The 25,822-nt window shown below is 34.0% G+C and overlaps 5 protein-coding genes and 1 non-coding gene across 8 annotated transcripts; 3 read left to right on the forward strand and 3 right to left on the reverse strand.

The window, feature by feature from the left end:
• Positions 1 to 3,983: 3,983 nt before the first annotated feature.
• LOC148211623 (uncharacterized) lies at positions 3,984 to 4,516 on the forward strand. Its single transcript, XM_088123173.1, has one exon. It carries the CDS (start codon positions 4,064 to 4,066, stop codon positions 4,268 to 4,270), a length of 207 nt encoding a protein of 68 aa, XP_087979299.1. The 5' UTR covers positions 3,984 to 4,063; the 3' UTR covers positions 4,271 to 4,516.
• Positions 4,517 to 5,688: 1,172 nt separating this feature from the next.
• On the reverse strand, positions 5,689 to 8,192 carry LOC111016806 (protein ULTRAPETALA 1). Its single transcript, XM_022292327.2, has 3 exons — positions 7,593 to 8,192; positions 6,121 to 6,445; positions 5,689 to 5,984 (listed from the first exon to the last, which is right to left on the reverse strand). The coding sequence occupies exons 1-3, from the start codon at positions 7,798 to 7,800 to the stop codon at positions 5,810 to 5,812; spliced, it is 708 nt and encodes a 235-aa protein (XP_022148019.1). The 5' UTR covers positions 7,801 to 8,192; the 3' UTR covers positions 5,689 to 5,809.
• Positions 8,193 to 12,028: 3,836 nt separating this feature from the next.
• LOC111016785 (beta-glucuronosyltransferase GlcAT14B) lies at positions 12,029 to 14,883 on the forward strand. 3 transcript variants are annotated; one of them, XM_022292301.2, is made up of 5 exons: positions 12,029 to 12,270; positions 12,690 to 13,400; positions 13,487 to 13,562; positions 13,658 to 13,773; positions 14,273 to 14,883. In XM_022292301.2, exons 2-5 carry the CDS (start codon positions 12,749 to 12,751, stop codon positions 14,779 to 14,781), a joined length of 1,353 nt encoding a protein of 450 aa, XP_022147993.1. In that variant the 5' UTR covers positions 12,029 to 12,270; positions 12,690 to 12,748; the 3' UTR covers positions 14,782 to 14,883. The 3 variants fall into 3 exon arrangements, with proteins under 3 accessions (XP_022147993.1, XP_022147994.1, XP_022147992.1); XM_022292302.2 differs by having other exon boundaries at positions 12,693 to 13,400; XM_022292300.2 differs by having other exon boundaries at positions 12,029 to 13,400.
• A 463-nt stretch (positions 14,884 to 15,346) lies between these two features.
• TRNAD-GUC (transfer RNA aspartic acid (anticodon GUC)) lies at positions 15,347 to 15,418 on the reverse strand. The gene has a single exon. It is a non-coding gene; the product is annotated as a tRNA-Asp (tRNA).
• An 809-nt stretch (positions 15,419 to 16,227) lies between these two features.
• On the reverse strand, positions 16,228 to 18,876 carry LOC111016667 (protein TIC 20-IV, chloroplastic). Its single transcript, XM_022292130.2, has 3 exons — positions 18,298 to 18,876; positions 17,679 to 17,839; positions 16,228 to 17,237 (listed from the first exon to the last, which is right to left on the reverse strand). The coding sequence occupies exons 1-3, from the start codon at positions 18,387 to 18,389 to the stop codon at positions 16,579 to 16,581; spliced, it is 912 nt and encodes a 303-aa protein (XP_022147822.1). The 5' UTR covers positions 18,390 to 18,876; the 3' UTR covers positions 16,228 to 16,578.
• Positions 18,877 to 22,861: 3,985 nt separating this feature from the next.
• EMB1923 (embryo defective 1923) lies at positions 22,862 to 24,898 on the forward strand. The gene is made up of 2 exons (XM_022292117.2): positions 22,862 to 23,311; positions 24,054 to 24,898. The coding sequence occupies exons 1-2, from the start codon at positions 22,945 to 22,947 to the stop codon at positions 24,761 to 24,763; spliced, it is 1,077 nt and encodes a 358-aa protein (XP_022147809.1). The 5' UTR covers positions 22,862 to 22,944; the 3' UTR covers positions 24,764 to 24,898.
• The last annotated feature ends 924 nt before the right edge of the window (positions 24,899 to 25,822 follow it).

Consider the following 25,822-nt stretch of genomic DNA (forward strand, 5'->3'; position numbering starts at 1 on the left):
AATTTTTATTTTCGAAAATTTTATTATTCCGATTTTACCTCTATGATATCTGATTCTGATATACATCTAATGTATATTTGTATCTGATATATATCCAATGTATATATGTATCTGATATATATTCAATCTATATCTAATATAGTACATTTGATGTAGCTCTGATATACTTTCGATATACATCCGATGTACTCTTGACGTGCATGATCCACATAAATATTTTATACAATAGTTTTATATTTCAAATTTTTTTGCACTATCGTTTTCATATAAAAAAAATAGTGGATATAATAGTATTATATCAACACACATGTATCATAGTTATATTAGTAGATATCATGGTTACATAAGAGGTATATCAATAATAAATTAGAAGCATATTAAGTATATATCAAATATATATCAGTATTATATTAGTGGTAAATCATATATAAGAAGTTATATCAATAGAAATCATAGTTATATCAATAGTATATCATTTGTATATCAATGGTAAATTAGAGACATATCAAGTATATATAATAGATTTATAAATGTTGTATCAGCATGGTAAATCAATGGTTGTCATACGTATATAAGTAGTAATCCAAATTAGAAGTTCAGTAGATATCATAGTTATATGATAATAAATCAATTGTATATCCTTATTATATCAATGGTATATCAGACATATATCACTAGTCAGTTATGTTGAGATAGGTAAAATTGGACCTCCGTTTTTTGTTGAAAAAAATACTATATTTGAAAAAACTAGATGTGGTTGCTATTTTGCTTATTTTACTAAATATTTTTGTCATATTTGCAATTGTCCATTTTTTTCCTAAAACACTTAACAACATGAATCTATTTGACATAAAATTAAAATTCAGGATCGATTTTATACTTTTTAATGGTTTGAGATCTACTAGACACAAAATTGAAAGTTCATCAATTTGTTTTAAACATTTAAAATAAATGTATAATATGTTAACTAGTTTAGTTGGGATAGTAAAAATTCAATAACCTATTCAATAAAACTTTGAAAGTTTAGTAACTTATTATAAACTTTTTAAAATATATAAAGACCTATTAAATACAATTATAAAAGTTTAAGACCCAACTTGTGATTTAAAAAAGTTTATCAGATAAGAAATATTAAAAAAAAAAAAACTTAGTAGATAAGGAATTTGTCTCCCTCAACCGTCACTAGCACCGATTGTCCCCTCCAACAGTCTGCCCATTGCTAGTCCATTCCTACGACATAAATTGTTCCTATCCTATCAAGAATGACCACATTCATGAAAATGATCTTGAATTGCAAAATATAATGCTTAGATTTTGTTTCAATTTCATCCAAAATATTTTTAAATTGATTTTTCTTTTGTCCTTATAAAAAGTTTGGATTTTATTTTTACTTCGACCTTCAAATTTGAAAAGTGACATTTTTGGTTTATAAAGTTTTAATTTAATTTTTTTTTTGGATTATGAATTTTCAAAAGTGATGTTGTTGATCTATGAGGCTTCAATTTGAGTCGAGTTAACTTAACAAAAGAATAACAGGTAGATAATATATTGACATGTAATAATATTGATTTTTGCCTCTCTCAATCCTATCGAAGATATTCCAAAAGAAGTCAATAGTCATAGGGGGCCAATCAAGACCCCCTAATAAAGCTTTTTCGATAAAGTAAACGATTCGTTCCGACAACTTTGGACCAAATTAACTCCTTTGCATTAGCTGATCTTACAAAATCAATAGGGCGGACTAGTTAAGAAGGGGTTATTAGTGGAGAAAAGAATCGCTGAGAGATAGATTCGACTATTTGGTCAGGACGAATGAGTGGTTGTCCAGCATGCTCCGGAGGAGATTGACCCTGAGAGTCAGCCCAGTCAGAAAGGGGAGGGCTCGTTGTCACGATGGGCAGGGCCCGACCTCCACTCTCTTATGCAGCATTTATTAGCTTAGAACGGGACTGTGAAGACTCGCGAAGTAGACAGCAAACAACAGCTTTTCAGCCCCCTAACCTTGTATAGGATTTCCAAGATCTTCAAAGACGGATCTGAAACAGGTTCCACTAAAGGGATGCAATAGCTTCGGTTAGAGCAAAGTCCAAAATGGCATAACCAAATGATTGTTTAGCCAATGATGGATTTCGCGCCACGGAATGGATCAAAGAACTGAACATGTTGTGCTGTAGACGAAGAATCTTTTGTTTCCTCTATAAATTAATTGTCATGTCAATGGTGAACTCAACTTATGGACCAAATAAAAACTAAATCTAAATATCAATAACCAAAAGTATCGCTTATGAAACTTAATAAAAAAGAAACATAAGCTAAATTCAAATCGTTTTGAAATTTAAAAGAAAAAAAAAAAAGAAGAACTAAAAGAAAAAATTCAAGATAATTTTTGTATAAATGGAAGGTTGGTGGATGATGACGACATGAGAGATGAAAAAGATGAGAGCGGTGGAGGGTTTTGAAAATGAAGAAAAATGATTAATTGGGCTGTTTGAAATTTTAAGTTCCATTAATTTTGGTTGAAAATCTAATGGTTTTTAGTGGAGACACGTTTCTACAAATTGATTGTGCTTTGACTTTCTCAATATTTTATATTTCTACAATGTCAAATGTTCCGTTTTCTTTTCCTTCCCAACTAATTTCATACCTTTTATCTAACCATTGTTTATAACATTTGCTAATTTTGTTTATTTTTCAAATTATTTCAACATTCTTTAAGAGATTAGCTTATATATGCCCATACATATTATCAATATCTATTAAATATCCCTAGGCCTTACTTTTTACACACCTATCCCCACAAATTACACATTAATTAAAACCTTCTTATATTGTGTGATTTGGTGGAGCAATTTTTTGTCACCATAACATTTGTATTTAGTCATGTACTTAAAAATTGTTTTAATTATACTTATATATATATATATATATATATATATCTCTCTATTTAATTCTTCTTCCTTTTAATAACATTAAAATATTTGTGTTATTTGGATTTAAACTCTCGGCCTTTAGACATGCTGAGTTATGTTGAGATCATTAAATAAAATATAAATATTAAAATTTTACGTAATAGTACAAAATAGCGTGAAAATTTTGAGGAGTACAAGTTGTGGGAATGCCCATACTATAAATATTGACCAATGAGAAGCCGCCACCCACATGCAGTGCACCTGCGCAGCGGCTCATCCATGATTAATTAATAGCCATTTAAATGTATTCCAGATGTACGGCCACGATTTTATTTCGAATTCCAACATTTACCCTTCAACTGTATTCTAATTCCTAACATGACACGCCTCCTCCAATTAATGCCCACTCCCATCACCCATCCTTCCCAATCTCAATTCGTGTGACTTAACTAACTTCCCTGTACAATTCCGTCTTTTCACACTTGTTTCTTTTAAAGTTTAGTTTCACTTTTTTTCTTTGAAGAAAGGTTTAATTTTATTTTAGTCCTCTATGCTCTAAAAGTTTTAATTTCTCTTCCAAATATAAAACATAAATTTATTGCCGTATAAATATTTTTAACCTCGTTCTACTAGTTTTTTTTTTCTTTTTTGATATTAATTTTTAACATAAGAGAGAAGAGAAATTGTATTACTTTTTTAAAAAATATATGTAAAAAATTAGTAGTGAATTCCTGCCCATGTCTAATAGGAAATTATTTATTCTTTTTCTCTTTTATTATGGATTTTGAAGATTTAATACAACAATTTGGAAACAGGAGAATTAAACTTTCCACTTCAAAGTTGATATTAATCATTGCTTAACTATGTCCATATTGACTGAATTGTGAAAATTTGACTGGACAACAAATTAAAATTGCAACATTCAATCAAAATTATATGGTTAAATTGAAAATTTTTAAATCATCTAAGGCCATAATGAAACTTAATTAAACATATTTTTTTGGCACAACCATTTTGTTGACCATTGCCAGTGGGTGAGGTTCAAAATCTTTATATAAAGGCTCCACCTTTAACGCCAATCATATACTTCAAACTCCAAACTCCAAACTCTCTCTCTCTCTCTCTCTGTAACTTCAATACTCTCACAACTCCTCATGGTTTGCTTTTGTTTTCTCGTCGATCAGACCCGTCAGGTGCGGCGGAGCAAACCGGCCGCCGGATTTTGTTCCCGGTGCGGCGGCGGGGCCAGCGTCGCCGACATGAAGACCGCCACCAGATTCTGTTACGTCCCGTTTTATTGGAGGTCTTGGAGGGCCATTATCTGCACCTTTTGCGGCGCTGTCATCAGATCCTACCGTTGATTGTCATCCCAAACATAGCCTAATTAATATGTTCTAATTTTTCTTTTTTTTTTTTTCTGGGTTTCCGCTAATTAATCTCAACGGTCGTCGTACGTAGAAGTAGAACATGAAAATTCTCTGCCCATATATTGGCGTGAATTCTTCAATCTTTTGACGTGTTTTGTAACAACCATGTTGAGATATGTTGTGATCCATGTAAAATTTTCTTGGTCAATTTCAATGCTGTTCATATTCCTTTTTTTTTTTTTTCATGATCTACTTCTTTGAGCCATTGCTGAAAGAGAATAATATTCAATACAATTTTTGGGTGGGACAATGGATTTTGAGCTGAAAAGGGAAGAAGGAAAAATAGACCATTCAATGAATGTTGAAAGTTCTGTCGGACACAGAAAACAGAACTTCTCCGACCAAAAAATGAAATGTAATAATGGTAGAATGCAGCTTTTTTTTTCCCATTTATTTGGTAAATTTTTGGTGGGTTGAGCCGTTGAGGTATTGAATTTTTTACTCCAAAAGATCACTTTTTTACTGACCCAATTCCTCTGTGCTGGAACTGTTATATCTTCCTTCATGATCACGATACAGGAATTAAGAAATCAATGCCATGTTCTACCTTTTCCTTTGAGAACTTGGTTTAATTTGGCCGACCATATTAATGGAATTTGAACTTGAGAGAGAGCATTTAAGGATGTTTTCGTAAAGCTCTTAGAATTCACATAATATATAATATAAACAAAACGTAAGAAAAGATATTTGTTAGAAAACATGTCAATTTGTCTGCTCATTATCAAGTCAATCACTTCATGGAATGTCAAACAAACTCTTGCCCCACAACATAATTTATAATGGGAACTATAGAAAAGGGTGACATAAAAGCTTTCTATCCATAAAGGACATTCCTATTCCCAAAACACCAACGCCACAGCTACCATTTTCCATTTCCATTTCTAAGCAGCTGGAATTCATTTATTATGATGAATGACGGTCTCTGGCACAGGCAATTTTGCCTCCCAATCCAACCACTGCATTCAATTTTCCCCCACCTCTGTTATGCAACTTGAATCTGAGAGCGATTGTGGCTTTGTACATGCAAATCATGGTCTGTTTTTCTGTAAAGGAGGTGTCCTCTGTCGTTTTAATATCCTTCTCTTTTTCACAAGTTGAGAGATCGACATATTGCAGTGTCGTCGACTTGTTTGATTGAACTATTTTCTGGTAAAAAACCATGGCATTAAGATGAAACGTACTGCTCCTCGTCGTATGCAGGATACAGGATTTGATAGCGCAAAACAGACTCAGGAATTCGTTTGTTAATACCATGTAAACTTATCAGCTTCCTGCTAGAGCATGCCTCCAGAGTCCAGAAGGCATAAAACTACTGAATCTAAAAGTGCTTTAAAGGTCGGCAAAGACAGACAAGGTTAAATTTAATCTAATTTCTTTTGTTCAACATGTTTGTCGTTAAAATATTGTATGGGATGAGCATCATACAAAGAAATGAAATGGGAATAATCAGGGCAGAAGGATTGTTCTGCAGAATCAAGTTTTCACGTTCCTTGTGAAGTCAGTGCATGTTTGGCAACTGCAATCCGAAAAGCGACAGATATCACAGCCGAAGCAGACACAGGAAGTGCAGCCCTTGCATGTTGGCGAACGGCTGCATCCCCTATAAACTCTCCGACTTGCTCGCTCTTCATCGTCACCACACATTATTCTGCAAAACAAAAGGGAGTAATACGTAGTTATCAAACTTAAGGTACATAATCTGCTGATGTCTTTGTCGTTAAAACTAAGATCAACTCCGAGACTTACTCGTGTGAGGGTAATGCAATCTTAAAGTGAATACGTACTTGTCATATGGTAGATCAGCACAAGTCCAATTACTATCTGCCAGAGCATCGTGGTGTATTTGGCATTCCTCTTTTGTCCTAAGCCGAAACCTACGTTCCTTGTTGCATCTACTGCATCGAACAAACTCATCACGGTGACAGACTCGTCCATTTTGGGATCTACCAGATCCATTGGTGCTTTTTAGCGCCTGGTTATAGTACTTGAGGAGAACAGTCTTGTACAATGGAACCTTATCTCCATCAACTATGACCCATACATTGTTCTTCCATTTTCTAGCAGTTTCTCTTCCGGAATGCTTCTCGAATGCAGCAGGAGTCAACTTGTCTAGTTGTTGGTTATAACTCAAGTTAGGAATAATTGAAAAAAAACGAGAGTAATATCGAGTATAATGAACTTTTCACAGCCCCCATAAAGAAGGGCAATCAAATTAGAAGAGCAATCTTGATAGAGTAAAAAACAAATGCTAGGTACTTACAACAATAGTAACTACCTAAAAGACGCATAAATAATGGAGCAAAAGTTACTCTCTTTCACTAAGCTGATCCATCCTTCAATTCATATGAAGATTAACAACTAGCAAATCAAAAAAATTACACAAAAAAACTGACCTGAGAAGTCGGGATCTTGACAGGCTTATTGTTTTGTGTTCTATATTTGTATCTACACTCAAACTCAGATATAAACTATTAATTCTAGCACTTTCCTCGAGTGTTAGCCTGTTTAGGTCCTAGTTGACTAGATATACAAAGTCATTAACGAGAATAACGCTTTCATTTCTTGGGTGGCACACATCAGTGAGTCAAGCCAAGGTGAAAAGGTGAAGTTAACTCAGTGAAATATCAAAAAATAAAACAAGCCATGGAATAACCAAAAGAGAAACTTAGCATTGGGGTGTGATGTTCTAATTGATCTGCCCAACAAAAAATAAAAAGAAAAAAGAGAAACAGAACCTTGTAGAACACTTCAAGCCACATTCATATTCCATTTAAATACTACTTAAAGCTATAAAATCTTCGTTGTAAGAAAAACATGTTTTACTCATAAGATTCTAAAAAGCCCACCACTGTTTGAAGATTAGTATAGAAGAAGACGCGTATTTTCGTGTGCTCCATCACCAAAAAAAAATTGTTGGCTCACTCAGACATAACAACAAACACTTAAACTGTGCACCAAAAAGATAAGGAACACACTTGCAAAACTAAACTTTCCATCCGTAGTACCAGTTCTCATCTCCTAACCCTATCCGCAACCCCAACGAATGTGAAGGGATCACAAAAAGTGACGCCCATTCACGTCAAAGCTTACATTTAAAAATCCACGAAAAGTCAAATACAAGTACAGACCCACTAAAGCTAAAGCATGCAAAATCCAATATTCAGAACGAGGTAGTATTTTGAATCCCCCATCACAAGAATCCCACAAAGATCGAGTAAATAGAAAGGGGAAGGAGAAAAAACAAAAAACAAAAAACCTTCATGACAACCAGGAGTGCATTCGCAGGTGATTTCAAGTTCACCATTAACAAAAATCCTTAGCCTCCCAACAGAATCGCCATATCTATGACTGGTACAGCCACAAGTTACCTCCACAAAATCTCCACCGCACTTAACCCCACTCATTTCACTCAGCTCCTCGCTAGAGAACAATACCAACCCAGTTTCATGAACCCCACTAGCCATTTGGGTGATTTACTCTGTAAATCAGAAAACTGGATTGAACCCAGAAGCGGGAGGGGGGAGAAATCGAGGAAAATGAATAAAGACCCAAAAGTAATCAAGTAAAAAACATGGATTATTGGCACAGATAGGTGGGGTTTTCAAGGGAAGAAGAAAAAAAAGAGGAGGAGATTGAAAGAATGAAGGAATGAGAGATGGGGTATAAGGGAAGGGGAAGCGGGAAGCCAATGACGTGTGGCGAAGGGGGTTAGGGTTTGGAATTCTTGCATGATATGATATGACATGAGAGAGAGAGGAGAGAGAGAATGAAGAAGCCTTGGTTTTGGTTGAGGTTGATGGCTTTGTTTTTCATCTTTGGTTCGTGAGGGAGAAAGGAAAAATCGCACCCACTGGGATGTGAGGTGACCGACGTTCCTGCCTTCTGAGTTTTGATTTTTCAAAAAATGTCAACCCCTTTATATTTTAATATTATTATTTCTTTTTATATTTATTAGTGTTCGGATCCACTCATTCACCCCTCGATTAATCTCATGTGACAGCTATGTGATCCTATAACATTTGGTGTTGGAAAACACATATAATTTATTCTTAGAGTAGATGACCAAAGGATTCGAATTTATTTCTATGTCAACCTCATTTCATTAAAACATGAGTTTTAAAGGAGTATTTCGTCCATCAATTTCTTTTTTTTAAAGGACAGTAAATTCAAACTTCTCGATAACTAATATCTTCGACTAATTAAACTATGGGTTATTTTTGTAGTGTATCATATCTATAATAAGGACAATCCATTATCTCCGTATTTTTCATAAAAACATGATATTGTCGATTTTAGATATAAGTTTTACTAGAAACGAACTTTATGATGATTGTCCATGTTAATATATCATAAATATTTTTATTTCTTTGTTGATATGAGATTTTGGCTGCATTTTTAACCATCTATTTATGTCAGCGAGCATAATTCTATAGATAAGGACATACATTTATGGTTCACGCTTATGTCAATGGTTTGATTTCTTGTAAACTAAAAAAATGATAGACATATTAATAAAAATTTAATTATCAAAACATAATAATTGAAAACATCGAGTCCTTCATTGGTTCCTTAAAGAATAACTTTTAAGGGAACTTTAATGCCACTCCACATGGGATTAAGTTGGATTGTTCTTAAATTATTAATTTTAATAGATATAGATGGTAAAATATGGATAATAAATTTAATTATTAGAATGTTGGCACAGTGACAAGAGATTATTTCAAAATATCTTGATGAAAGTTGTACAAATAAAATTAAATCTAATGCACTAAGTAGACTATTTAAATTTTATTTCAGGTGTGATAGATTCTATTGTTCTTTCCTTAAAAAAAAAAACTTTATTGTTCTTTTTTAATAGATAATTTGATATAATATTATACAAATAAATACTATATAACACATTAGAGACCACTTTTGTTGGTTGATGCCATTCAATTGCACTATTATTTTGCCCATGGTTAAGATAATTATTGGTGATGGATATTGATTCCCCTCCTTTTATATGGGCTTTTGGAATTTGCTATGACTTTTCTCTTTAGCACTATGCACCAAAATTATATTTGCCTTAAATGACCAAAAGCACACATAAAAAGCAATTCAAAGATGCACTATTCACAAATAATGTCACTTTTTTTAATCATATAAGTTACATTTGTGTACCATACAACAAAAGAAGATGCAATGCTAAAATCAACTAATATGAACTATTTTAAATTAATATATTTTATTGCGGTGGTAGAGTCTGATTATTAGGGTAGATTTTTTCTTGATAATTAAGAAGTTATTTTAAAAGGCTTTCTTACAAAGGGGAGTTACACTATTTGGTATAAATAGAGTGTGAACGATGTTGATTGCATAAATAGAAAGATTTAGACAAAAATAATAATAAAGAGAAATAGGAATATGCATAAACGAAAACAAATAATCACTAAAAATAAAATATTAACAGCAAAAATAAAACAAAGGTTTGAAAGCAATTATTGAGTTATACCAGAGCTTAATAAAGATAAAATAAACACGATAAGCGATAATTAAACTAATATTAGGAGAGATTAAAGTACTAATTCGAAAAGGAAAAATTCCTTCCCAAATTTCAATTAGAACCACAAGCCACCTTATAATTTCATGAGCCGTTGAATTCCCGAAGATTTGCTTTATTTCGAGCTTCTTCACAGGACAAGTTCACTTCTGTGAAACTTCTCTTCACCGTTGATGATTTCGAGGTTGTATTGAACTTACTAAATTTGATCCGCGATAGTCCAAATACAAAGTAGAAAATAGCTTCCAATCATGGCTTATTATTAGTATTATAGATATTAATGTCAAAATTGGTTGCAAAATTTAAATATTGTTTCTAATCTTGCCATCATTCCATATATCCAAATTGGGCGGTGCCTAACTCCTTGTAATAATTTTGCCCATATTTTTTGACTAATACATCTCGTTTTTCTGCCCTACAAATTTATTATTCAACTGTCCATCTACAATACTAATATAAGTCTATAATTCTTATCTCAAACTTACAGTTTCAGTGCCTTACTCTTTCACAATTCTCTCGAGATTTACTCACTCTAAAACAGGCCAAAGCCCAACTATTTTTTTATTGGACTTTGGGCCTCAAGGCTCTTTAAAACCGAAGTTTAACATTTTTCAATTTTCTACCATCATCATAATAATCCAAGAAAAATATTGTTACTTAGGGTGGGTTGCAGTGAATATTGAAATTTGAATAATTTGAATGAATTATATATTAATATTTGTGAGATTCCATTTCATTTCAAAATTAATTGACAATAAAAAAAGTAGTCCATGTATATTAGCTCATCAACTTTGTCGAATTCCAACTTCGGATTGAAAGCTTTTTGGATTTTTATTTCAAAATTAATTGATAATGAGAGTATACTTTTGTTAAATATTTAATTTTATATTATATAAAAAAAATATTTTAGGAGCTCAAACTGCAACCGACACCCATCTAAATTTCTATTAAAGCTGAAAACAAATAAAGAAAAAGGGAAAAATAAAAATCCTTCAATTAATGTTGGTGTTTTCCAGTCCACCTGAACCTTTCGGTGTCGTATAAATATATAACTTTTGTGAGACCTACAAAATTCAATTTCCTTTTGCCAAAAAATAAATAATAATAAAAAATCAATTTCCACGCGATGCGAGCGCGTGGTGGAGTCTGACTTTAATATTTCAGTTTCCTCAAATACAAAAAAAGTATTGGCACTGCCACGCCGCATTCCACAAATGGAAAAATTATATAAAATAATAATAAGTTTGAGTTCTTCAAATTATTTCTAACGTAGGATAAAAAATTCATACGTGCATATTTGTGCTTAAATACTTGGTATTTATTTTTATTCTATCAACAATTAACAGCAATAAATATAAATAATTTAATCCAATAAATATATTTAGAAAAATTTTAAAATATTTTTTTAAAAATACAATCAAACATATTTTATCAACAATTAACAACAATGAATAGAAGATATAAAAAAAAACAATAAATACAAATAATCTAATACAATAAGTATAAATAAATAAATAACATTTAAAAGAAACATATTGATTTAAGAATATTTTAGAAGAAATTAACAAGTAATTTTAAAGTAGTTGACCAATTGAAAAATAAAATATATTTAGAGGTGTTTGAGAATGATTTTAGAACGAGTAATTTTAGCAAAAGAAAGAGATGGGACAAAAAATTTATAGAGATATTAGAATAATTTTAGAGAGAACTACCGGAATTATACATAAATAGAGTTAGAGAGGAAAGACAAATATTTTTTAAAGGAAATTTTTTTCCCAAAAGTTAAGGTAAAAATAAGGTTGAGTAGAAACACAAATTTAAATCTTAAAACAATAACTATTTTAAAACTAATTTTCTAATAATTTTTGACAAAATAAAAAAACCACTTGAAGAATTTCTGCCAAGTGAAATGGGAGTGAGTTTGAGGTGTGATTATGGCAATGTCAAAATTACACATTAAATCCGTAATTTGAAAAACTTGTATTAAAAATATTAAAAAGAATGCCTAATCTGAAAGATATATTAAACTCATTCTGGTGGTGAACTAAACGCGCTTAAGTGCGGCGTGGGGGAGTACAAAGGAGATGAAACAAGTAATATCATGAATATTGTCAGCAGAAAAATCAAAATGCCCTTCTCTTTAATTCAACAGATCGATTAAGCCGTGTTCTTTATTCTATATTTTATTTCATTTTTTTGCCAACATTTGAAGCAAACCAAATCCGCTCAAATCGGCCATTTCTGTACGGTCAGCTCCTTCTCCCTCTCCTCCACCATCTCTATTTCTTGCCCTACCTTTACCTTTTGTTCCTGACCCAGCAACCCAAATTTCCTTTGCTTTCCAGTTCTTCCCTCTTTCTTTTTGCCCGCTTCTGATTGATTCCCTGAATTCCCAGTAAGGATTCCCTTTCTTTTCCCTTTTCTGCTTCCCTTTTATTGGGTTTCTTTTGTCTCTCAACTTCTGAACTCTATGAAGCTTTCATTTCGAGCGTTTCCCTCTCTCTCGCTCTGTAGTTTACTTCAATTGATTTAGATCTGCCTCTGCCTAGAAGATGCGCCGTTGTTGATGTTATTGCGTTCGGGAAATCTGGCTGTTATGTGTTTTTGATTAATTGGAGGTTTCGACTTAGTTGCAGTTACTTGGTTGCCGTTTTCTTCTTCTGGGTTTTTATGAAATGGGTTTCAATTCTGTCTTTATTCTGGTTGTTTCTGAGCAACATTAGTGTTTACTTCGAATGATTTTCATTCTCTCTTCTTGTTCTTACATAAAGCTAGTGAGTGCTCTGACTGATCTGGTGTCCGTCGTCTTAATAGCAGAATTGGAGGTTTCTGCAGAATCGTAAATCAAATTGTGGTTAAGATCATTGTCGGTAATGATTGGGCGTAAAGGGAATGTGGGTGGCTTTTTAAATCCGCCATGGATGAGGAAGAACATAAATTCTCATTCAGGAAGGATGTTCAGTGATAGAAAATGGATTGTCCCATTCTTCGCCAGTCTGCTCATTTCAGTTACCCTGATTCTAACAGCTGCTTTTGGGATGTTCACTCCTTCACAGAGTGAAGAGCAACTGCCATTTGATGCTATATCGTATGTAAAAGAGGAGGATTCGAGCGGGTATTTCATCGAGCCCGAACTGAGAAGTTCATTGGAAGAATCGAGTGGTGTTCTGAAGAGGGAACCTCCAAGATTGGCCTATCTAATTTCAGGTACCAAGGGCGATAGTCGCAGAATGATGAGGACCTTGCAGGCTGTATACCACCCTAGAAATCAATATGTTCTGCACATGGATCTCGAGGCTCCGCCCCGTGAAAGATTGGAGCTCACGAATCTGGTGAAGGCTGATTCAACATTCAATGAGGTAGAGAATGTGCGTGTAATGGCTCAGTCCAATTTGGTTACTTATAAAGGCCCCACAATGATTGCTTGCACGCTTCAAGCGATTGCGATTTTGTTGAGGGAGAGTCGGGATTGGGACTGGTTTATAAACCTTAGTGCTTCGGATTACCCATTGATGACACAAGATGGTTAGTCACTAGTTCTGTAATAAGTTCATCTTGTCCAGTCCCTACTGAACATATTTCCATGGATTAAATTGTCTTCAACTGTGCAGATTTGCTTCATGTGTTCTCCAACTTGACTAGAAATTTCAATTTCATTGAGCATTCGCAGATCGCTGGGTGGAAATTGTAAGTAATAGTTAGTGTACTGGAAGTTTTATTTTGATCTGGTAATCATAAGTATTTTTCGTGTTATGATATCCATTATCTATTCATCATTTCAGGAGTCACAGAGCAAAACCGATCATCATTGATCCAGGTCTTTACTTATCAAAAAAATCAGAACTTGCTTGGACAACTCAACGACGCTCGCTTCCAACATCCTTCAAGTTGTTTACTGGTCAGTATGTACTCGATTTTTTCGTGTACTAATCTGAATGTTGATGCAATTGTTATCTGATGTCTTTTAACAAGGATTTTCTTTCTCTGTATTTTAGTATAGTGATTCTTTGTTCGGTTGAAAAGGTAATATCAAAAACTTCAGTTGAACTAACTAGTTATGTCGTATCACTAAATGAAACTTGGCTCCTTAGAATCATTTGAACATGAACTTCCACTCATGAATGACCATTTGCTAATGAAAGTCGTCTTGTTCATACTTCCTGAAGGAAGGAGCTTTAGATGTTTGTTTGGACGAGTATTTTGGATCGTTCTCATCTAAAGTAGCTTTGTGTGAAGTCCTTTGAGATACCTGTGAGAATCCAGTGTCTTTTGTGAGGCTTCATCCTATGGAAATAATAAAAAAAAAAAAAAACATGTCATATTCTTATGATTTGAATGGAAAGTTTGTTCAAACATATACTTCTATGTTAAAATTTGTGCATCGTTACTGTTTGCAGGTTCGGCATGGGTAATGCTGACACGATCATTCGTCGAGTATTGCATATGGGGATGGGATAACCTCCCTCGAACCATCCTCATGTATTACACAAATTTTCTCTCATCTCCAGAGGGCTATTTTCACACAGTAATCTGCAACAACGAAGAATTTCGTCACACGGCAGTAAGCCATGACCTCCATTACATTGCTTGGGACAATCCTCCAAAGCAGCATCCGCTCTCTTTGACAATGAAGGACTTCAGCAAAATGGTCAACAGCAATGCCCCATTTGCTAGGAAGTTCGCCAAGGACGATCCAGTCTTGGACAAGATAGACAAAGAGCTACTTGGCCGAACAAGCAGATTTTCGCCAGGGGCATGGTGTTCTGGAAGCTCAGAAGGCGGGGCTGACCCGTGCTCGGTGCGTGGGAACGATTCGGTGTTCTTGCCAGGCCCTGGTGCTGGCAGGTTGCAGGAGCTCCTTCACTCACTGTTGTCCGAAGAAATTTTGAAAAAACAGTGTACATGACAGATAGGTAAAGTTCACAAATACATTTCAACAAGTGTATATTAATGCATCCATAGGAATACCAGGCTGATTAAAAATGAAGAAATTTTGTTTTCTCGTTCATCCAAATTCTCAACATTGAATCCCATCCCACTTTTCATGGTTTAAATCTGCTGTGTTGACGTTTTTGGTGCATGATCCAAATCACATCAAGAGAATAAGATTGGCATTCGCCAGATTATTTTTCATCATTTATTACCGACGAACAAAGCTCCAAATCTCAATACGATGCTCCCACCAAAAATCTTTCCCGAAGTAGAAGTTCATTTCAAAACCTAAGCTAATTTGTCGTACTGACCTGAAAAAGTTATTGGTATCTGAAGGGAAGGAGAGGAAATAAAATCGTATTCCTCTGGTGACCAGCAATCCAATCGCCATGAGCGCTGTCGACCCTTCCTTTTAATTTGCGTATCTGCCGCTTGTATTTATTTAGATCCCCAAAATTGCTCCAAAATCACGGTTGACCCACTGGTGAATAAATTTAGCAAGCAACTTCATGGAGAAAAAAAATAATAAAAAATCAAATCGCCGTTGCCGGGGATCGAACCCGGGTCACCCGCGTGACAGGCGGGAATACTCACCACTATACTACAACGACTTGTTGAGATTTGGAACTCTATCTTATATATTTATTAATCTATCTTGCACATCACGCTTTCCCCCCAGCCCCATCGACGATGCGATTATTTCTTTTTTCTTTTTCCTTCTTTTCTTATTATAGTATTACAAATACATGCAGAGAAAGATTCCAAACCTCAACTTGTGAGCATAAGCTATTTTGATGTTGGCAAAGTAGCTAGTTATTTGCAAATCATAGTATATTAAATTTTCATTGATATATCATCATTTTTATATGCCATCACTTCAACATCGCCATGAGAAATTTCTCAATAAAATCTCAAGAAAAAACTGACACAATATAAAAAATATTAACATAATATTATTATGGACATAATGTTAATATTAATAATTTTTAATGAAAAAAATTGAAATATTTATTTGTTGATTTAAATATGTGCCATAAATTTTTTATTTTTATAATTCTTTTTTTTTTTTTTTTGAATATCTATGGGGACATTTAAAACCTTGTTTGCAACTAAAATAACCTTCTTGTTCTTTGTTCAATTAGACATTCCATCCCTGAGTGTCTCAAGCACCTTTTTGTGTTTAGTTTTAGCCCACTTTTTACTTTTATACTAAAGACGAGTTTGAGATAGATTTTAATAGTAGTAAAAAGTACATTACGCCAAAAAAATTATAATTATACTTTACTGTCAAACACAATCCCTACCTCTTCCAAAAGTATTCATAAAAGAAAGCACTAATCTGAAAATTTATCACAAACTAGTTTACGTTCATCGGCTGCTCTTTCCTGAATATGGTTTTCCAGTCTCAGTAAGAGGGCTCTTCACAAGCAAACTTTTCCGCTGAGAACCCTTGAAAGTCACAGAACTTATACAAACTACAGGAATTCAATAAGTTCCCTGCTCCCTAAACATAGATCAATTCTGCAGTATGTCATTCTAAACAGAAAAAAATTACTTCGAGAGTATTTTGATGACCACTAATTAAAGCCATAAAAAAATGGCAGTCTCAGTCTGGGTTGTTAAAAGAGCTATAGGATCTTAAGCCCCAGTTTTGCTAACATAAGTATACTCAACAATAACAATCCCAAAACAACATCAGATCAAGATGCTCTGGTCTTTGATCCTCTACCTCTAGGACTCTTCTAACTCATATAACATATGTTGCTGCAGTCTAGAACGGCCGATAGTATCGCCCTATACTGAAAAAAGTATGGATAAGTGCGTTATCGAAAATGAATGGTATTCTGGCATAAGTGCCCAAGAGAGAACTCCTTATGCACACCAGCAAGATGGAAATGTAGACGAACCCCACTGCTGCCCAGTATTGCATAGCATATGTACCATTGTAATGTATAAGTGGCAGAAAATTGCTCGTGCACCATACGATGTTGAGCGCTGTTTCTAACAACATCCCCATCATCACATGGAATCTTAAGAAATGTGGCCAATCTTTATTCCTCACGACTCCAAAGTATGCGAGGTTGAAGTACAGCATCGGAAACCACCATGGTAAATTTTGAACAGATCCAGGGACGTAAAATATTAAATTATCAATGTCCAAGTGTTCCAGCAAGGGCAGGAGATAATATGCTGTATTAGACATCTGCAAAGCCATCAAATATGGAACACAAGCCAAAGTCCTCCACCACCATTCTGGTTTTGTCTTTACCGTAGAGTAGAGTTTTGTACGGTAAGAGTCATCTCTGAATGCTTGAGGACTCTTTGAAGCAGAATTTCGTGGAGGTAAGAGTGGAAGTTTGTGAAATAGACTGCCTTGTTCTCCGGACAGATGTGGGGATGACGCTGCAGAAAGGTGCGATATTGGCGTTCCTGGAAATCATAATAATATATAGAACGATTACGGTACCAACATTAGAAGGTTCTTCTCCAACTACAGACATGGTTACACTGGATTAAATAGCAAAAGATGGTTAAAATATCATGAGAAGTGAGAACTATGCAGTCTATCCTGGCTGAACAATATGATCTACACTCTTCTTCAAAAGCCCACCAAAGTTCCATCCAGTTATCCAGTATATGTAGAGTAGAGGCAAGGTTTTGGGATGTTCGAACACTGATTCCCAAGCTAAACTCATCCCGTTATATTTTATCGACTATCAAGAGTATGATCCCACAGACAGAGCAAACAAACAGAAAGAGTTTTTACAATTCATCTTCACAAAATTTGCGCACACTGCAGGAGTTGAACAATATTTGTGCAATTCAAATCTTCATATCAAAAGAAAAATGCAAAGTAAAAATTGTTCATACCTCTAGAAGAAAAAAATGTCAGTTCCTGACCAGATTCCTGTTTAGCATTTCTAATAGATAACTTAAGTTCTCTGCCCATATTAGCATAACCCAATCGAGGACATTGGGGCATAGCTACTTGGCTGGGCTTGGAACATCTTTTCAGAACCACATCCTTGCACCTAATCAAGATTAATTAGTGTTGAAGAACAAAATCAGAAGCAGATTTCTGAGAACGGCAATCTCAACTAAAATTTACATGGAGAACAACAGAGGTCGCAGCAGGAAGTATTGTCAAGTAATGCCAAATACCCATTACTTGAAGTGATTCAGTTAATGATTAACATAATTATCATAGAAAGACCACCAAATCATCTTCAATAGGTTTCCCGCAGATAATCCCAACATTTCTTCAAAATTAAAACACAAATAAACAGAAAAAGATACAGTTTGCCAAGCCAAATACACTCTATTTTCAGTAATTAACGAAAGAAATGAAGCAGGGCAAGAAATGAGAACATAAATAATTAAAACGCCAAAAACCAATAACTGTAAATATGATCCAGTTTCGGTCCGACGAAATAGCAACGAACGACAAAAATACGGAAAATTAAAGAAACGATCGAAAAAGACAACGTACCGTACGGAGACTGCCGTCGACGGCGGCGCAGCCGCAGGGAGGAGCGGATTCGGTGAGCGGAGTCGAGCGATGCTCGGAGCACCCGGAACCATCGTTTCTGTTTTTTGGCGTAAAGCGATACAAGGGAAAAAAAAGAGAGGCGGAGGGCAGGGCCGTGTTACTTTGCACGCAAGAAAGGGCCACAACTCTAATTTCAGATTTTGTTGGGCATTTTCTGCAAGAAAGACTAAAATTTTGTTGAAATAATAATTTTAGTTGATTAATGATTTAAATAAAATCGTTTGACTTTATTTATTCTAGGAAAATCGAACAATCAAAGAAATGGTCTTCCCATCCTAACAACTCTCTAGCAAGATGATCGGAAAATCCCATTAAAGTCCCTGCAGACATATTTAAAGGATTATGCTTGAAAGGAAGTTGCTAGAGATCTGATGTCACCAATCGAAGAAATTGCAGCTTTATTTTGGCAACTTTTTCACCGTTGATCAAATTTTATCGCATCCATAGAATTTGATTCGATCGACGCAGTCTTCAACCCCATCCTCACTGTTTACTGAACCACTTCCCAAATAGCTAAAGTTTCCGCTAGTAATAGGCTCACGACTTCATGCATTAATATCATCGCTGCTTCAATTGCAGTATTATCCTCTTGAATCAAGACACCAATTCCAAATTTTTTAGAAAATATTAGAGAATGAGAGACTTTTTCCAACATTTTTTAAAAAACGTCCGGAAAAAATAATTTTTTTTTTCACTTTTTTATTGAGGAGGGGAAAACTTTTCAATTTTGCCGATGTTTTTATAGAAAATCATTGGGAAGATTCTCCCATTCCCCCATCCGAGTTCTAAAAAACATCGGGAAAGTTTGCTCTTTTTGTGACGTTTTTATAAAATGTCGGTAGACGATGATTTTTATAAAACATCGGTATAAGTTGGCTTTTCTTGATGGTTTTTATAAAACGTTGGTACAAATTGACTTTACCTGACGGTTTTCACAAAACGTCGAGAGAAGTTGATTTTTCCCGACCTTTTTATATGCGTTGGGAAAATTGATTTTATGCGTCGGGAATAAAAACGTCAAGAAAAGTCATTTTTAGTTCTTAAATTCTCTTATACATAACGATAGAAAATTATTCTGGAGAAATCAAGGTTTTAAATGTCGATGTCGATTGAAATGTCGAGGTCTTAATTTCATGGAAATATCGATAACATGTAGATGTCGATAGATATTTTTGTAAAAGTTAGAAAAATTAAAAAATCGTAAAAAATATTTAAATTAACAAATAAACATTTTTCCATTTCTAAATTAGTCCTAAAAAATTAATATTAATATTATATATATTAGTGACATTTTGTTAATATTTTTCATATTTTGTTGATTATATTGTACTACGATGGAAATTTCGATTAACCTCTATATAGAAACATGGATATGTCGATGGAAATATCGACGTATCGACAGATATTTAGAACTACGGAGAAATAGAGGGAATCTAAAAGAAATAAAATCTTTGGTTGCGGTTGAATTTATTGAACGTTTTATTTATTTTAGGTAATCTCTAATTTTGTCTTTAATCTATTATTATTCTCAAACTTACCTTAATTCATGTATTAATAGAAAATTGATATATTTTTGTTTAAAAAAAAATAAGAAAACTGATATGTTTTTTTAATTATAATCTGTGTTAACATATTTGGGAATAATTGAATTTGTGAAAATAAAAGTAGATGTAGAGCTGTAAATTTGTGTCCTATACTTTACTTCACACTTCACAGTTCAATTTCATTATTATTTGTTTATTTGGATTTTACTTTTTAGTCGCGGAGGGTCGCATTCTCTATCGGTTGGAGAGACATTATCTAGTCTCTATCCATATCAGTTGGTAGGTCAACTTCAACCAAAAAGTTAGATGTTGGAAATCAGACACTTCCTCGCCAGACTCCTCTGGATCTCCAAAGATTGAAAAATTGAATGGCTCCCATGTATGGAATTTCCACAATAGCTGCAACCCCTTATAGCAAGACTCGCTCAGATCTTTGTCGATAATATCTTCATTGCATGGTCCATCCTCCCCTCGTTGGTTGACTGGACATCCTCAAGACTTGGTTGGATGCGGGATCTACTCCACGAGTAGCAGTACGACGCCCAGCAAACTGCGAGCCTAACTCGAGATGTCGAGAGGAAGAAGCTGTGTCCAAGGGAAGATAAGAGTAAGACACATTCTGCCCTTTTATCTTAACTTTATCTTAAGTTATATACTTTGGATAGCCTTCAAATGACTTATGCCCTGCTACTTCTTCAATCTCTTCTTAGAAAAAGGGATTGATACGAACATTTGTCTCTCCCGATTTTCTTTATATCGTTATATTTCTCTATAAAAATTGCGAAAGAAAGAGCATGTTTTTGTCTTGTGTTCAGGCATTTGTTGTCCTTTATGCCGGTCAGTTTAGTGACAGAGCCACCATCTTTGGAAACATACTATCGCCCCAAGTAGCGAAAAGCCGACATAGAGATGCCCAAACCTTCCCCGACATCTTTTTCTGAAGTCTTTTTGTTGCGTCCCTACCTCTAAAGGTATCACCCTAAGATGATCATCACATGTACTTGTTAAATAAATAAATAAAAAACTTTGATAAATTCGGTCTCACTCCTTCCCTCAAATAATCATTTTTTTTATTAAAAAAATCTTCCTTATTTGGAAATTTTTTTAATTCATTTAACTCAACTCGATTAAAGTCGAACCATTTAATTAATATTTTAAAATCATACATTATTTTAAAGATTTGATTAATTAATGAGATCATATTATTATATTTGAATTGAATTGTTTGATATTTTCCATATTTCAAATTCAACCATAATTAAAATATTTTCCTTGCTACTATTAAATATTGTATCACTGTGAATTAAACCCCTTCCAAAATAGTTAAAGTTTATGCAAGTAACGGACTTACGACTTCATGCGTTGATACTATTGCTGCTTGAGTATATTGTTATCGTCACGATAATCAATACATCAATTCTAGTTTTTCGATGTTATGGGTCACAAGCTGTATCTAAATTGATATTCACAAAACCTGATGGAGGTGGCTTCCAATACGAGTGCGAGGTACTTTCTCCTGTCTCGTCTCTCCCCATTTCCTTTCATTTCTTGTATGAAATTCTTCAGCATAATCGTAGATAATTTTACTTTTAGCTCTACCTATTTATTATAACTAATTTGATTTATTTTAATTTCTTATATTTTCAAAGCATCTGTTTTAGTATAATTTATACTTTTAAAATGATCATTTTAATATTTGTTTGCAAAATTTTAATATAAATTCTATACACATAGATATTTATTACGAAGTTACGGTTACATTTTAAAAAATTTATTAAGTGTAATATCATGTTGACATTATAATCCAAAAATGAGATAAAAAGAAAATAGAGAGTGATAAAACAGTCATTTTATTAAAATAAAGAAACTAAAACGAATGTTTTGAAATTATAAAAACTATAATAAATTAAAGTTAAAAATAAAATGACGAAAAAAAAATTTAAAAACTGTTTTAAAATATTAAAGAACAATATTATAAAAGAAAAAAAGCAAAAATTGCAGGATAAAATAATATTGAAACCTTTCAAATGAATGCTGTTTTCTCTTTCAAAATAAATAATAATAATAAAATAAAGATAGTATTGGAACATTGATTAATAAATATTTCATTTGGTGAACAGACTATAAAAAATACTGACTTTAATGAATATAACCAGACAAATTAAATTGTATGCACAAGAAAAAAAAATATTTTGCACAAAAAGTTGTAACACTATTTCAATATGTTTTTGTCCATTTTCCGTTGTATTGATTTCGGGGTGTAGAGTCTTTTGATTCAGATCGTTTGCAGGGACAAGGTGAAAGACAAGTGCAAGATGAGAATCCAAAACTATTATAGTTGTCACAGTTAGTATTCAAAAATTATTTCTTCTTAAAAGAATTATTTTTGTTTTCATTTTGTTTTTTTTAATCCTATCAATTTCGTATGAAATATATATGTTATAATTTGTTTGATACGTATAATAATACCTTTTAAATAAAATCAAAATCCACCATAAAACCTCCCCACTTTTTAAATTTTAAAGAGAATATTGCAAATTCTTTAACATGGTGTTCTTGAGATGAATTTCCATCGACTACTGTTAATTATTGAATATTTGAAGGTTTTTTTTCTTTTAGGTAGATGTTCTTTTTTTTTTTTTTTAAATACAACGGTAGGAATGGTGATTCTGATCATTATTGACAAAATGATTGAATATTTGAAGGTTTTTTTTTCTTTTGGATAGAAGTTCATTTTTTTAAATACAACGGTAGTAACGGTGATTCGAACATATATGTTAATTACGGACGTTCAATTTGATCCTTTTGGGGTGGAGTTAATGGGTTTGGTTCACGAATTTAATGATATGCACTGAATGAAAAAATATATTACTTTTTTTTAATTCTTAAATTGCAAATACAGCCAAATGTTTCAGTACTAATATAGGTTCGGATCTCGTTTATGTCGGATTCGGATTCAGGGTTCGGGTTCGCGTCGCGGTGCAGGTTTCCCAAAACCCTCCAGCGGCTGCTCTAACCTCTGTAGCTGATTAATTTACCAGCCATGTCGACGGCACTTATCGCCGGCCTTTCTTCAAATCTAGCCCTCAAGCTTCCTCTTCTCACGGCCATTTCATCTTCCCGTTTACGCGTTCGACCCCAAAACCAAAACCAAAACGTTCCATTTTCTTGCTCCCCCCTCAAAATTCAGTCCCTTTGGCACAAGCCCGCAAGAGATTGCAATGTGCTATCGCATAATCTAATCGCGTCTCTAATTTCGAGGAAATTGGGAAGTTTCACCGTGTCCGCCGGAGATGCTGCTGCTTCTGAAGCTCAGAATGACGAAAGAGGGGAGAGTACTATGCCTGAGCGGTTCAGGTACTTGACCAAAGAAGCTCCTGATCCTCCCGTGAGGTGGCCTTTCTTTGTGGGTAAATTCTTCTACTCTTTAGGAATCTTTTCTAGGTTGCTCTGTTCCTGTTCTTCTGTTGAATTTTATGAGTCTAATATTCAATACTTGCTGGTTAATGGTTAATGAAGCACAGAAGTTTCTACCTGATGTCTAATTTGTTAAACTCCTTGAGTTCCGAGTATTGCCTAAAGTTGTTAATTATAAGCTTTTTGGAATTCTTGTCATTTTAATCAGAACATTTGCATCAGCAATGGTTTCTGCTCAGGTAACAGATTTATCCTAAGCTCTACTGGCTTAGATTTCATTGCATGGGTTATGATTTTTAGTACGGGACCTATGGGTATCTGTTTGAAACTTTGGAACTTGGACATTGACTCTCATTAATATGTGATTAGCCCAAATCATTCAGTAAGTTTATGAGTTTTGTGTACTTTAATCATTTATAGTAATGAGTTCATATTGTTAGTAATGAAGTATCTGAATCTTATTCATTACAGTTCCTTTCTGATGACAGAAAAATGGAAAGCTTATCGATTATCTTACTGTTTGTTAATGAAAATGGAAGAGTAAACCACTTTGATATTGACTGTTAAACCTTGTGCAGATATGGTATTTGTGTTTTATTCCAAATCACATCCTCCCATAATATTCAACCTTGATTATATAAATGCTTGAGTTCTTTATCTTTTGTACCATTGATATCATTATTGGAATATGAATTGCTGTTAAAATGACAACTCTTACCTTTGATTACTATGCAGCTCTTGCATTTATAATCTATGCTTGGAGAGCTGTCTTGTTCGAACTTGCTAACTGGAGAAAGCTCGTTCTTGGCATCTTTCGTTTTGTGGGATACTTATTGAAAGGTTCCTTGGCCCTCGTCTTCTATGTTATTGGGGATCCTATCACTTCTATGATTAGAGGCATGGAGACTGCATTCTACACGATTCGCTCTTTCTACTCAGGCATAGTTGCATATGCACCCGTTCCAGAACTGACCACGATAATTGTACTGGCCTCGGCCGTGCTTGCAATTTCAGAAGCGAGTGTCCCAGATTCTATTAGCAGTCAGCCGTATCTTCTAACGATATCAGGCCTTGCTGGGTATGCAGCCGTACGAGGTTACATTTCTGAGCCTTTCTTCTGGACGATTCTGTTGTGTGTATACAGTTTCTCTAGGTTCATCAAGAAGAGAGACGACGTAACTTCTGCATTGCCTGCTGCTGCCACATTTGCGGCCATTGGAGAGCCATGGGTAAGAATCTTAGCTCTAGGTTCATTTATGGCTTTGGCGATTTCTCACCATTGGAAGAAGCTTTCAGAAGGAAAGAAAGAAGACAAAGTTGAAGATGAAGAGGCTGTGAATCAGAGGGGCGTTCCACTGCCCCTTCTGGGTGTAGCTTTAGCTATTGGAATCCGTTCTGCTGCCAAATGGGCCGGATATAGGCACTTAACATGGATGATTGTATGAACCCAAAGAACTTCAATTTTGATTTCAGATCTTGAATGAAATTAGTTACTCATGTGTATAACAGTGGAGCTTATGCTCATGTGGAAGTACACAATATTGAAGATTTTGTTAGAAAATATCTCTTATATCCTCCAACTCCAAGTTTCTCAGATTAGGCCAGCCTATAGAACTGACGTAATTTGAAAAGCTTCGAGTCGGAAGGTATTGCAGGGTTAGAAAATATTAGAATTTTCTCACGACACCTTTAATCTTGTATACTTTATATGAGTAGGCCACTCGAGAGATCATTCTTCGAAGTTTCGAGTTTATCTTCTTCCACAAGGATCACATGAGATTGGATTGAACAAAATTTGCCTAATTTTGTTTCTTGGAATACTTGACATTGAAAAGATGCAATAGGCTGAATTCGATCGAGTTTCCTCTTGAGATGATCAAAAGTTTGAAATTTTTGAGTAGCTCAAATAACATATTTGATATAAAACCGAAAATTCTAGGAACGACGCATTTAAAGTTGAGTAACATATTAGACATTCTTTTTAAATTTAAGGATATTAGATACCAGCTTCAAAGTTCATGAGTTAAACTTCTTTTTTTTTTTTTTTTTTTGTGGTATGCCATTTGAATACACTAATTTTAAAGAGGAAGAAGAAGATGGAACATCATGCAGCCTCTATTACTTTGTGAAAAGCTGGAGACACACACAGAAGAGAAGCCTTCGAATGAATAACTTCAAAATTTCAGAAAATAAAAGAGAAATAGTGAACTTCTTTAGAGAAATTCATGATTATTCTAAATGGAGTAAGCCATTTTAAAACTATCTTGAATGTTGAAACCACTTCTTTTTAGTTCCTTTTGTCCATTTTTGTCCTATTAATTTGAAGTGCTAACTGTTTTGTTGGAATAGTTTGAATGATCTCTGATGTAAAAATACATGGCGGGATGAGAATCTAAAAGTTGTATAGGACATGTTTGGTAACGTTTTCCCTATTTCTAATTTTATTAAGAAATTTAAGTCTTTGACAACTATTTTTATTTCTTGTTTTTCATTTTCCAGAAACA

This window comes from Momordica charantia (genome assembly GCF_013281855.1).
Source record: "Momordica charantia cultivar OHB3-1 chromosome 4 unlocalized genomic scaffold, Mcharantia_2.0 BLBB01000004.1, whole genome shotgun sequence".
Lineage (NCBI taxonomy): Eukaryota > Viridiplantae > Streptophyta > Magnoliopsida > Cucurbitales > Cucurbitaceae > Momordica > Momordica charantia.